At 34.0% G+C, this 13,232-nt stretch overlaps 2 protein-coding genes across 4 annotated transcripts in view; both read right to left on the bottom strand.

Annotated features, from left to right (window-relative positions):
- The window catches only part of LOC117915943, a 32,255-nt gene extending 21,834 nt beyond the window's left edge, over positions 1 to 10,421 (bottom strand). The window contains exons 1-7 of one of the 3 annotated variants that reach the window (XM_034831706.1): positions 10,270 to 10,421; positions 10,089 to 10,185; positions 9,314 to 9,367; positions 8,535 to 8,587; positions 7,127 to 7,160; positions 5,888 to 5,978; positions 2,547 to 2,638 (exon numbers count right to left, since the gene is read on the bottom strand). In XM_034831706.1, the coding sequence (XP_034687597.1) occupies positions 2,547 to 2,638; positions 5,888 to 5,978; positions 7,127 to 7,160; positions 8,535 to 8,587; positions 9,314 to 9,367; positions 10,089 to 10,185; positions 10,270 to 10,328 (480 nt within the window). In that variant the 5' untranslated portion in view covers positions 10,329 to 10,421. Of the gene's footprint in view, positions 1 to 2,546; positions 2,639 to 5,887; positions 5,979 to 6,550; positions 7,089 to 7,126; positions 7,161 to 8,534; positions 8,588 to 9,313; positions 9,368 to 10,088; positions 10,186 to 10,269 lie in introns of those variants that run through there. The other 2 variants (XM_034831707.1, XM_034831708.1) reach the window with 2 other exon arrangements.
- A 524-nt stretch (positions 10,422 to 10,945) lies between these two features.
- LOC117915544 (histone H3.2) lies at positions 10,946 to 11,567 on the bottom strand. The gene has a single exon (XM_034831114.1). The coding sequence runs from the start codon at positions 11,499 to 11,501 to the stop codon at positions 11,091 to 11,093; it is 411 nt and encodes a 136-aa protein (XP_034687005.1). The 5' UTR covers positions 11,502 to 11,567; the 3' UTR covers positions 10,946 to 11,090.
- Between the last annotated feature and the right edge of the window lie 1,665 nt (positions 11,568 to 13,232).

The following is a 13,232-nucleotide window of genomic DNA, read 5'->3' as shown; positions in this document are numbered from 1 at the left end:
TCCAGATGCCTAGAGTGGTTAGAATCAGATTGGAGAAGATTCAAAGGGACTTGTTGTGGGGTGGCGGGGCTCTTGAGCAAAAACCACATTTAGTAAGATGGTCAATTGTGTGTTCAGACAAAAGAAGCGGAGGGTTGGGGGTTAAGAGTCTTGGGGCCTTCAATAGGGCTTTCCTTGGCAAATGGGTTTGGCGTTTTGCAAATGAAAGAAAGGCTCTTTGGAACCAAGTGATCAGAGGGAAATATGGGGAGGAAAGAGGAGGGTGGAGATCTTGTGAGTCTAGGGAGACCTACGGGTTTGGGTTGTGGAAGGCAATAAGTAAAATGGGACATCAAGTGACCCCTTTTGTTGGCTTTGTGGTGGGTGATGGTGAGAAAGTGAAGTTTTGGAAAGACAAATGGTGTGAAACCATCCCTTTGAGCGAGGCTTTTCCTTCTTTATTTGCTTTAGCTTCGAACAAGGAGGCTTGGGTAAATGAAGTGTGGACAGCCGAGGGGGAATGGAGGGGAAGTTGGAACCCTTATTTCAATAGACCTTTCAACGATTGGGAGTTGGAAGAAGTGGAAAGGCTATTTTGTTGCTTGGAGGGGAGGAAGGTTAGGGGGGATGAGGAGGATACGGTGAAGTGGATGGCATCAAAGGATGGGGATTTCTCGGTGAAATCTTTGTATAGGACCATGCAGCCGGGGTCTCTTGCTTTCTTCCCTTCAAAAATTATATGGAACTCTTGTGTGCAGCCCAAATTGAGCTTTTTTGCGTGGGAGGCTTCTTGGGGGAGAGTGCTAACTTTGGATCGCTTGCAAAAGAGAGGTTGGGTTATGGCAAATAGATGTTTTCTTTGCCATAAGAGTGAGGAGACAATTGACCACCTTCTTATCCATTGTGAAAAAACGAGGGAAGTATGGATGGTGTTCCTTTCCTTTTTTGGCGTTTCGTGGGTTTTCCCCCGTTCGGTCAAGGAAACCCTTTTAGGGTGGAGGGGTTCTTTTGTGGGAAAGAAAAGGAAGGTGGCGTGGCAATTGGGACCGTTATGCTTGTTTTGGGTTATTTGGAAGGCTAGAAATTCAATTGCATTTAAGGATTGTGGGCTGTCCATTCAAAGGTTGAAAGTATCTTTTGTGTATTTTTTGTGCTCGGAAACCAAATTGTGGATAAAAGATGGTCCTTCGACCTTAATAGATTTTATAGATTGGGTGTGTATGCGTTAAGGGAGGGGTTTTTTTGTTTTGCCTTGTCCTTTGATGTTTGGGCCCTTTTGTAAGGGGGTAAGTCCCTTTATACTGTAATTCGGTGGGTCGCTTCTTTAGCGCCTCTTTGCAATACAATCTTATACTTATTGATCAAAAAAAAAAATAATTGCTAACCCACAAATAAGAAATTGCTAGCTCAAGGAGTTGTTGATAGTTAGAAGGAAAGCATTCCGATTTTAATTTGCCAATTTTTTACTACCATTCTAACAATTACAAAAATTTTAACATATATTAACCTATTTATGTGAAATTTCAAAGAGAATCCATTTCTTGGTCAAGTAAGGGCTAATCCACTCAAACAATAAAAGTGACAAAATACAGTTTCAAGACTTTATGGTTCATAAAAATGGAACTTTGAGGCCAAAATCCTCCACAACTACTGATGGCAAGCGCATATTGAAATTAGAGCAACATATGTCAGAGAAATTATTCTAAGCAATTGTAGACATCAAAATTTTAGAGGATTAAATTACCACTAAATTGATCATCAAAATTGTGACTATTTAGTTCAACAAAATTTAGGCTTGACAAGTGATGGATCAAACACATTGGACACATGACATGTATTCAAAATGTGACATGTGGCAAAATTTGGAAGGCTACAAAATTAAGTCTTGTAAATAAAATCAAATCAAACAATTGAAGTCAAAAGATAATTAGAAATAAATATTCTCTTGTTGGAAAATTTCCAAAGGAAACAAATCTTTCCATTGAAGTCAAAAGAGAATTAAAAATAAATATTCTCTCATTTGCAAATTCCCTTAAGGAATGAAACAAGTTACTAAAATCAAATAATCAAATTCTTTGAATTAAGTAACTAAATCTTGTGGGTTCCAAATTTAATTATCTAATTTCACTTATAAATAATAGTGACTTCCATCAATGAAAAGGATCAGCAAACGAATTCATGTGAGAAAAGAAGTTTCACAAAGAGGAAAAGTCTTCACAAAATCTCTTTGCAAGTATGAGAAATGGCAAAAGTACTACATACATGTTCTTCGCCATTCAACAAATTCATTCAGGAAAAAACCACTCTATGCCCTCAATTGATCTTCAACTCCAAGAAAACACTTTCGTTGTTGTGCTTTGAATTGTGATCAAAGTGATTGAATTAGAGGAAATATTCTTTTGTAGAGAATATAACCACAAAGATTGTACCCCACAATTAATCACTTTCATACAAATTTTTATTCGCATTATTTTTCCTATAGTTTTGCTAATTTTGCAGGACCACGAAATTTGTGTGTACAATAGTTATCTTAAGATAGGGAAAAACAAAATGGAAGCGAATCCAACCTCATCTTGGTTAGCAAGGTTCCAACGAACTACATCAAGTTGATGATCTGTAGAAAGATGCAGCAAATGTCTTGTTTCACCTTCTTCCAAGCCTACAAACACCTAAAACACATCAACCTAGAAAATAGATAGGAGTACTAAATGGATCAATTAAAGAAAGTAAACAATTATTTTGCAGAGATACATCATAATATAGAAATTAAAAAAATTATCATATTAAAAACTAAAAACCTATTGTTATACTTGATATGCATTTGAACGTGGAGAAGTGAAAAAGCTGCAAATAAGAACTCATTTTTCTGAGTCCCAATATATGAACAGAACTAGAATTCATAGGCAAAGTCATCATTTATGGTTAAGTATTCCACCAGACTTCAATATGATTAATATCATAAAATTTGGTCAAACATACGATTCAGTAATTCATCACCATCTAGTTAGTTTGTATCCTTAGACGATATTTTCATTCACTAAGTAGGGTATTCATCCTCATACATTTTAAACACACAGAGTAACTTGTCATAGAGCATAAATCTAACATGGAAAAGAACTTCTGACAGAAAATCTCTAAAGGCCAATTGAATTGACAAAATGTTTTGATTTTTTGTGATGACAGAGTGAGAGACTAAAACCATAGTGTTTGACGACCCTTTCTAGTAAGAATTTCATGATGCGGTTTCTTATTTTTTTTTCTTTCTCCCTTTTTTTCTCCATTTCTTCTTTTTTTCACGAAAAAAAGTAAAGTAAAGAAAGAAGAAAAGTTACATATCAGAAACAATGGCTCAATTGTGTGAGAAATTTCAGGCCTGTAATGGTTCCAAAATATCCAGCTGAAGTTAGTCCTTTCGAAAACTAAGAGGATTAGTCTAATTCACAGCTAAGAAGACAGTTTATGAATCCCCAAGCCTAACTGATGCAGGAGCTGGTACCGCAATATCCATGAACCTTTGTTTACAAGTTTGTACTCTCAAACCCAGTTTGGGAGAGCTTCTTCAAAACCAAAAGCAGCATTTGAAGGTCAAACGCAACTTTTAAGGATATTTAGATGATACTGTCAAATGTGGGCATCACACTTCCTAATATGATTTATCTAGGTTTTAGAAAAACAGTGAGTTCTGGCTTTTCCCCAAATCTGATGAGGGAAGCAGACTTTTATGTGGTTAAATTTTTTAGAAAGTCAATATTATCCTTACTTTTTATAAAGGCATATTTAAAATATAGTTCCCAAACACAAAATCAATCACATAGCAAAAATAGGTACTTCTACATTTACTTCAACTACTAAAAACTTAGGTTAAATACTATCCTAATAGGCCCTTAACTTGCCCCCCATGGAGTCATCGGGAGGAATAAGTAGATCCTAAATAGCACATGTATGGGCTGACATCAAAAGCTTCATCTAAGTCTCAATGTTGTAATGACTGGATTTGAAAGCAGAAAGTTACTTATTAGTAGTCCTAAAATATAAATAAGTACTTTGAAATTCAAAAAGGCATACTATTTCAAATTTCAAAAATACAACTATTTTCATTTTATTTTCTATCATAAATAAACAATTCATTTCATTGAATCACATAAGAATTTTGAAGGATGAATTATCCTTCACCCAAAAAAAAAAAAAGAACAATCACCAAAAAAACCCCTCCCCAGAGAGAGCAACACTGAATGAAAAACCCAGCACACAGAGGTAAAAATATCCTATAAAACCATTGTACTGTGACACCTCATGCTTAGCTAGGCAAATCTATCCCATTAACCGAGCAGGAAATCCTAGTGAAAGAGCACCCAAAAACTGAAGCTATTGACAATTTAGATGCAACCACCCATTAAAGTTTCATAGACCTCATTTTTCCTTTAACACCCTAAAATGACAATAACAGAATCCCCCTTCACCAAGAGATTGGACAGCCAAAAAGATATAGCCTAAAGCAATCACTCCAAAACATAGTACTGTTTACACAGGTCTTGAAGATTTTAAGGATCCCAACACTTATTTGATGATATGATCATAGTGACACAGATGATGATAACCACAATGATGATGGCAGTAAAGGAACCATAATCACAACTTCAGTGTCAAGTGATTATTGAGTAACATTTTACTCAAGGGTTAAAATGGCCAAATTTTTCAGTAGTCAAATCCAAGTAAACCAAGCATCAATTAAGCATTAGGAAGAATGCCAAGGGACAAAGCATATGAAGGATAATAGTATCAATTGCAAGGAAGGAAATAGAACAGAATATTTACTCCAGTGATGCATATCATCATCCTATATATCAATAAAGACATCAGAAAATGATGATAATTACTATCTCAAAGTCAATTTTTTTTTTGCATCTGGATTTTACTTTGAGGAGCAATATTACAGCAGGATCTTTGCATCTGGATTTTGTTTTGCAAGTGGCCTTTCTCAGAATGGAAATGGAAAGAAAGAAAAATGTTTGAAATGCTGATTGCAGGGTCCAAACATGCACAGGCTAGCTCACTTTGTAATGAGTTAGCAGGAGGAGAAAGAGGCCTTCTACAAAACAGTGCAGCGCCACAATGGTACGGCACACAGCAATTTCCACATATGAGAGAAAGTGGTAAACCCAAGCTCTATCACCTCACTTCTCAAATGGCCATTTCAACCTGTTAAAGTTCTCCAAATGAGAAAGGATAAGCATGCTCACTTCTTTTTCTTACTGAAACCAAAACATGACTGCTTCGGCTTGTGCAAGTCGCACTTCACCACTCAAGTTGACCAAATCCAAACCTAAGACATAGCAGGAGATTGCATTAGCTGAATGCATAATCTCCCATGACCTATTATTCCAGCAGCCAACAGTAAACATCAATATTTGGCTCTGCATAAAACCCCTCGTAGACATGAATGTCGTTTCTCATATGTGTTATATTGAATTACCAATTTTCCTAAAAGCTTAAGCTTGTAGGATTTGGGCCCACAATGTATATCATGCACTCTAATATCATCCCTCACGTTTAGCCTCCTATTGTTGGGCTTACATGTGGGCTTGATAAATTGGATAAATAAACATGCAAGGATGAGGTTCAAACACTTGAGCTCCCACTAAACAAGACTTTGATACTATACTGAACTACCAATTTCCCAAAAGCTTAAGCTTGTAAGATTTAGGCTCACAATGCTAATCATGCACTCTAATGGTTACCACTAGCTTCCACGCAATGTGGTTGACATTTTGAAATTATCAAGTCAAAAGCATATACATATCAACCCTGCTTACAGCAAATCCTACTAGAGCTTAAATATAATGTACTTGACTTTGTTAGGAACCATGTGCGAACAAACCATATAGACTGCACCAGCATAGAAACTTACATGTTGATATTTCGATAGTCTGACAATAAAGACTTTCAAAGTCATGCACTGTTAAGCACCCCAACTTTGTCACAGAAGCCAAGTATATTCCCTAAAAGAATGTAAAAGAATAGACCAAAATATAAATGGCAGAACCTGAAGCAAAAAATTAAAGCAACAAATAAAATGTCATCTAGAACAACAAGAGGATGACAATGAGAAGGCTTTAAGGAAATAAATATCTGATCCACAGCATCGCTATTGCCTGAAACATTGGCAATGGATTCCAAAAGAAAAAAATACAACACACACGCACAAACACACAATGGCATTTCAATCAGAACTTAGAAGTGCATTCAGCTCCTTTTTTAAATCACAAAAGCTGACCTAATTCAATAAGGAAAACATAACATATATATACAAAAGTACATGTACATAAAAGGTGCCCAGAAGAAAAAGATATGTGTGTAGTACACGTACATAAAAGGTGCCAAACAGAAAAAGAGGGGTGCGTGCAATCCACATTTTATTTCGCCACACATACACTCAATGACATTCCAGTTAGAACTTAGAAGTTCATTTAGCTCCTTTCTTTAATCACAAAAGCCGACCTAATTCAATAGAGAAAACATATAATTTTATTTTTTGGTAGGCCAATAACAAGTACATGCAAATAAAAGGTACCTCGCAGAAAAAGAAGGGTACAATCCACATTTTATTTCAACACCCTCCAGTGATTTTAGCACCTTCAACTTGGATCAAATTATTCCTCCATACCACTCATGCATTGATCTTCATTGAACACAGCCAAATCATCCTACGTTATCTTTCATCAATGTTGGTGCCACCTCCAACTTCTGACAAATGCATTTGTTCTTTATCATATCTTTTCTTGTATTATCACTCATCCTTCTTAACACCCTCTTCTTGCATTATCACTCATCCTTCTTAACACCATCATCCCAACTAGATTCACTTTTTGAACATGTACCACCAACAGTCCCAGGAGCAAATCAGAGCTGGCCTTATAGTAGCAGTCTTATTAATTTTTTTCCTTTCTTCAATAATTGCACAATATTGCAAAAGGATTTAACAATTCTTCACTGCAGCTATCGATTAATGGCATAGCTAAGTACTTATACTCGGTACCCAAATGATACAGAAATATAATAATCAAGCCCCTCGGGTAAGAGGGAAAAAAAAGATAAAAATCATGACTGTAAAGGTCATGATTCTTCAAAAAAATGTTTTGGAACTCACCTTGGAGTCAAATTCTAGTGCAGAGATGCCCTGCCTGAAAAGGAATCATGATGAGAAATTTCTTGTACATCGAACAAATAATATGCTCATAAGAAAAACAGCACATCTGCAAAACAAAAAAAAAAAAGAGGAAAGAAAAGCGAAAACAACACCAAACACACAGAAGTACTAAGCATAGACCTTAAAAAGTCTTGGAAAGTTATGACCAATAATAAGCATTAACCATTAGACCTTTTTAAGAAACATTCAAAACTCATAGTTCAACACTATTAAAACTCCGATGGTAAATGGTGTACACTAAACAGAACAGAAGAGGAGTTCAGGAAACAATTCTTCAAATTCGCTATCATTTTGCTTCTTCAGCTATTTGCTCTTGGTCTGGGATGCCTATGGTTTTCCTTCTCTTGGGGATTCTTCCAAAGTCTGCAAACTGAGGGTTGGCCCTAAGGGAATTTTTTGTCCTATATGCTGCTTTAAGTAACCTTAGGAAGGAAAGAAACGGGTGCAGATAAATACATGGAGATTATAAAATTCCTTGTGGTAAATGGGTTCCTTTTCTTCCTGCTTTAAGAAAGGTTTCTATAAGATGATTAAATGATCATTATAACCTTTTCCTAGGTGCATTCCTTACTGCTTTGTTGCTTTGCTCATATTTGGATAGGATGATAAATTAGTCCGTCTAAGGTTCTCTAATAAAATTTTGTAGTAAGCAAAACAAATTATCGGTAAAAATACAAGTTTCAAAATCAATTTTGATTTCAACCTTCATAAATTTCTATTACTCATACCACAAAAAAAAAAAAAAAAAAAAACCCAAGTAAACCTTGAGTGGTGTACTTAAACATGTAAACTTTTATATGGTGTTCGGATGCTCCACCAAATGTATAAAACCTTTCCCATTAGGATCTAAGTGTAATCTAATAACCTGCATGAAGAGCTATACCAAATGCTGGTCCCACCAAGCAGTATCCTAGAAGGGATGAGTTGGTTACAAGTAAACATCTGATATTTTTGCAGAGAGTGGCTTCTCTCACAGCTTTCTGCACATTTACATCCGACTTGAAACTTTTACTATTGCACTGGTGCCCCTAACAATTTCCATGATTAGCTTATGAGCCATTTTATCATTTTCAACCAGAAAATGTCCAAAAGTAAGATACTTCTATTTTTTATCATATTTAGCAACAATAAACTTCCACACGATGACATGGAAACAAAACAAATAAACACATATATACACCATCTCCTTGGAATAACAACATGATCATTATATTTAGCATCTCCTGACCAAAATGCCTGTACTACGAAAAAAAGGATAAAGGAAAAAATATATAAAAATCCATTGAAATAGATGGTAACAAAAGGAGACATTAGCCAATGAATCAAGGTATATGGAGAGAACACTGACTTTCTGATTGGTACTTGAAGATCCATATACATGCCATTAGCAATCCAATTCATCTGTACAACAGATTTCAAACTTTCAATTCAACTCAATATATAACACAATTAAAATCCTATTTGGTTGATGAGAAATAATAGGACAAGAAAGAAACTATATTAAAATCCTTAAGCTTAGGTTTTAATTATTTAGGACTCAAAATTACAAAAATTTCCATAAGATTGAGCCTAATATACGACTTGTTTTCTTGAGTTGAGCTTTTATTTGTTTATATATGTAAGTACACACCTATGCACATGTACATATACAAGTTTGGATTGAATTTATCTTGGTGTCAAACTCCTCAATCCTTATTGTTCCACCCCTCAATAACATTCTCTACAATCCACATTTTGCAAAGCTCAATGTTAACTTAAATACTATTATCATGTTCTGCATGCTGAATATCAAGCTTATCAGAGATTAAGAGCTTGGAGTTTTATTTTTTATAAATTAAATACAAGTTATGGAATCACGCTTCCTAGTACCTGATTAATGAAGTATTTACCATGCATAATTAACATGGTAGAGGTATTCAATTAGATGGTTTGAGAAAACATGACTCCAACAAAAGTTATCAAGGCAAATAATAGCATGGAGATCTACATCGAAAGACTCGGTATGTGTGTGTGTGCACATGCTTGCGCAAGTGTATGTACAGATCCCTTTTCCATTTCTTCCAAAAACAAAGCAACAAAAGTGGGTAATGAAATATGCGGAAAAAACAACTTAAGAAATTCACATACATGAGTTTGGCATTGGACTCCGTTGATATGATACAAATGTGCAAACGCCCCAATCTTTCCACAACAAAAAAAAAAGGCCAGAGTTCAATGTTTCATGCATCATAGTTGAAATTTAAACAAGACAGAAACAAAAATAGTATGAATGAATAATTAAACACTTGCCCTTTTGTTTGGTTGCTGAGAAAACATAGAAAATGTTCCATAAACCAATGACCTGTTTAGTGATGTAAACAAGAGCTATTTCTGTTTCAAAAAAAAAAATGAAAATGACCCAAAAAAAAGTTCAATAGGTTGTTTTATAATACAGTTTTTGGAAGAAAAAAATTACTATAAATGGGTTTATTTTCACCAAAAAAAACCTCAGATAATCATTTTCAGTGCAAGAATAAGAACAATTTTATATAACTATTTTTATTTCCAGCAATGAAACTGACAGGCACGACCAAATTTTTTGTTAAACTGGCCACATTTTAGAAGACACAAAAAATATTTGACCTGTCACAAAAATTTGAGAAATTCTTTCTCAAAAGCAGTTTTTAAAACCACCTAATGCAACAAACACATTTCCTGCACCAATTCCCCTTTTTCCATTTTCAAAGACAAAATCATTCCCCTTTATTCTCACCAAACTGTCAAGTCCTCAATGACCTTTCTCATTTTCAGAAACAGGGCATATTTGAAAGCACCACTTTCAAAAACTTCAGTTTCCTTCCCTTCCCTTCCCTCACTTTCTCAGCAACCAAATAGAAAATTGTAGAAACAAACAAAAACTCACCTCAGAATAGGATTGCATCAAAAGACCAGAAATGTCGTGCCTGTACCTGGACTCGAACCTTCCATTCAACTCAATAGCGCTTCGCTTCCATCGATGCCTACCAGCAAAACAATCCATCTGGTTCAACCTAAAGCAAAGAATAAAACATAAAAGACGAAAAAAAAAAAGGAGAGAATGTTACCTCCGAATCGGTCTAAGGCTATCATGCGATGGCTCAAGAGGAACCACGTATCGATCCATGAACAGTTAACGAGACAGAGGTTTAGGGTTCTTGGGAAGAAGAGCGAGATTGGGAAGTATTGACAATAGAGAGAGCTTGATGGGCCTTCCTGCCTTTTTTCTTACTAACTTACGCAGGGTTCTTGCGGCGCATAATAGTGGCAAGCCGTTCTTGTCCGGCCTTGAAAATATTAAAATTTTAAAAATCTAATTAAGAATTTTGTCAATTTAAATGTAACAAATATTAATTGAATTTTAAGCCAAGACAAATATCACATTTGGATTTCATCATTTCAAATCCCAAATTTGATCTATTCGTAACTTCCCCCAAGAACAAATAATTGTGAATTAATCTTTTTCTAAGCTCGCTTTCACCAACCTTCCTTCTTTGAATTCTATATATTTTTTTCCTATTAGAATAAAATAAAAAAAAAATTCTATTTATATTAATGAATATTTCTTCTCAAAAAACACGTAATTTGTGAAAACTTCGGCCAAACCAAACCCCCAATCCTCACTTTCAAGGCGTCGCATTGTGAAATCGATGACTTTATAATTTCTAATTTGCGTCTAATTTCTTTTCCTCGAGTTTCTAAGTAATCGAACAGAAAATTAATAGTTATATGGCAAAACCAAAATCAGTAGAAACAAAAGCGATCCAATCGAACATTAGATTTCCAAACATTTACATCTCCATTACTGTATCCTGAAAAGAAAGCACGGGGAGAAACACCTAGAGTGGAAAACCTAGATTTGGCCATTTCATGTCATAGTGGAACTAATCTAAGCTCTCTCGCCGCGGATTCTGCGAGCGAGCTGGATGTCCTTGGGCATGATGGTGACTCTCTTGGCGTGAATGGCGCAGAGATTGGTGTCCTCAAAGAGACCAACCAGGTACGCCTCCGCCGCCTCCTGGAGAGCAGCCACAGCGCTGCTCTGAAACCTCAGATCCGTCTTAAAGTCCTGGGCAATCTCCCTAACCAGCCTCTGGAACGGCAGCTTCCTGATCAAAAGCTCAGTGCTCTTCTGGTACTTCCTGATCTCCCTCAGCGCCACCGTTCCGGGCCTGAACCTGTGGGGCTTCTTCACTCCTCCCGTGGCCGGCGCAGACTTCCGAGCAGCCTTGGTGGCCAGCTGCTTTCTCGGAGCCTTCCCTCCCGTGGACTTCCTAGCGGTCTGCTTGGTGCGAGCCATTTCACTCTTTTCAAAATCAGAAATTGGTATGCGTTTGTGTAGATGTAGAACGATGGATCATCTTGTTGAGGAGGGGTGTATTTGTAGCGGAGAGTGGTGTGCAAGGGCGGGAGCTTTGAAATTTGTGGTTTTGCAAGGGCGATACCGACCGCTAGATTAGTGAGGTAATCAACGGCTGATATTTTCTCCAGTAGTGTCACGCGGATCACTATCCGTGTGTACTACAAATAAGGTAATAGGATTAGTCCTTGTTTTTTAAAACAATTATAAAAACAATTTTTGTTCTTAAAAACAAAAATAAAAAATAATTTTTAGAACAAATAAAATAAAAAACATGTTTAGAATTTTTTTTTTTAATTTAATGTTTTCTCTGTAACTCTTTTTTATTTATAAAAATATATATAAATAAAAGAAGAAATTCAACAAATATAATAATAAGAGTACGATGGATTTGAAGGATAAATGAAATTATATTTTAAGTTTTTATTTTATTTTAAATTTTGATTATAATTTTTATTTTATTTTAATTATAACAAATAAGAAGATAAATTATTTTAGTAATAAATGGTTAAATATCATACTAAACAAGGATTAAGACTCATTAAGGTCATCCCTTCAATAAATGGTTAGACTTTTTAATAAAAAGAAAAAAAGAATAGAAAATTATAATTCAAATTTAAAACTTTGGCCATTGAATTATGTTTGGAGCGTGAGGAACACTAATTGTCATTAGGAACAAAATATTGTTTTAAAAGGCAAATATTAAAAACAGTTTTTTAATTTATTCTTTATATAAACAATGTAAACGTTTTCAAAAAAATGTATATATTTAAAAAAACAAATAAAATTGAATATGACATTATTCTTTTTATCTCTCCACAATCTAGTACCAATATCAAAAATCTTCAAATATGATTTTTGTTTAAATTATATGTATTTTTATAAATTTGTTTTAATTTATCTGAAAATTTTCATTATGAAAATAAAATTTAAATCAAATTATAATTAATAAATAAAATTTATTAATTTCAAAAATAATTTGAAACTTTAAAATTGATTTAATTAGTAGTAAAAAGTGATACAATTCAAAAACATTAAAAAGTAATAGATGAAAATTATTTTAAATGACTTTGTTAGCTTTTTCTTTACATATATCACATTTTTATAAATTTTTTAATTAAATAAATAATTCTTAAATTAAGTGAGATTTAATGTTTTTGATTTACTAACGAAATGAGTAGTTTTAAAAACAACTTAAAACTTAAATAGTGATCCTACTGATACTAAAAATTAGTTTAGAAAAACTTTATTGTTTTTTTTTTTTTTTTACATAGAATCATTATTTTTTCGGTTTGTTTAATTAGATAAAATAAATTCCAAACAAAACACGATTTAATGCATTAAATCAATTAAAAAGTCTAAATTTTTTAAAGTAAAACTCAAGTAATAGATCAATTAATATCATAAATTTATGAATAATAATTAGTTTATAATGATTTTATTATTTCTTTTTTGTACATAGTTACATTTTTTTATAAATTTTCTCATCAAGAAAATAAACTTTAAATCAAACTACAATTTGCATTGAATTTATTATTGGGTTTAACAATTTTTTAAAATAATTTAGAATTCAAAAAACAGATATAATTGCTAAAAGCAATATGAGTCATGATTTTATTGTTTCTACCATACACACAAAGCCATATATAATTTTTAAAATATTTTTATTAG

Source organism: Vitis riparia, chromosome 6, assembly GCF_004353265.1.
Source record: "Vitis riparia cultivar Riparia Gloire de Montpellier isolate 1030 chromosome 6, EGFV_Vit.rip_1.0, whole genome shotgun sequence".
NCBI lineage: Eukaryota > Viridiplantae > Streptophyta > Magnoliopsida > Vitales > Vitaceae > Vitis > Vitis riparia.
Note: the sequence above shows the minus strand (reverse complement) of the source record. Positions and strands in the feature narration are given on the sequence as shown.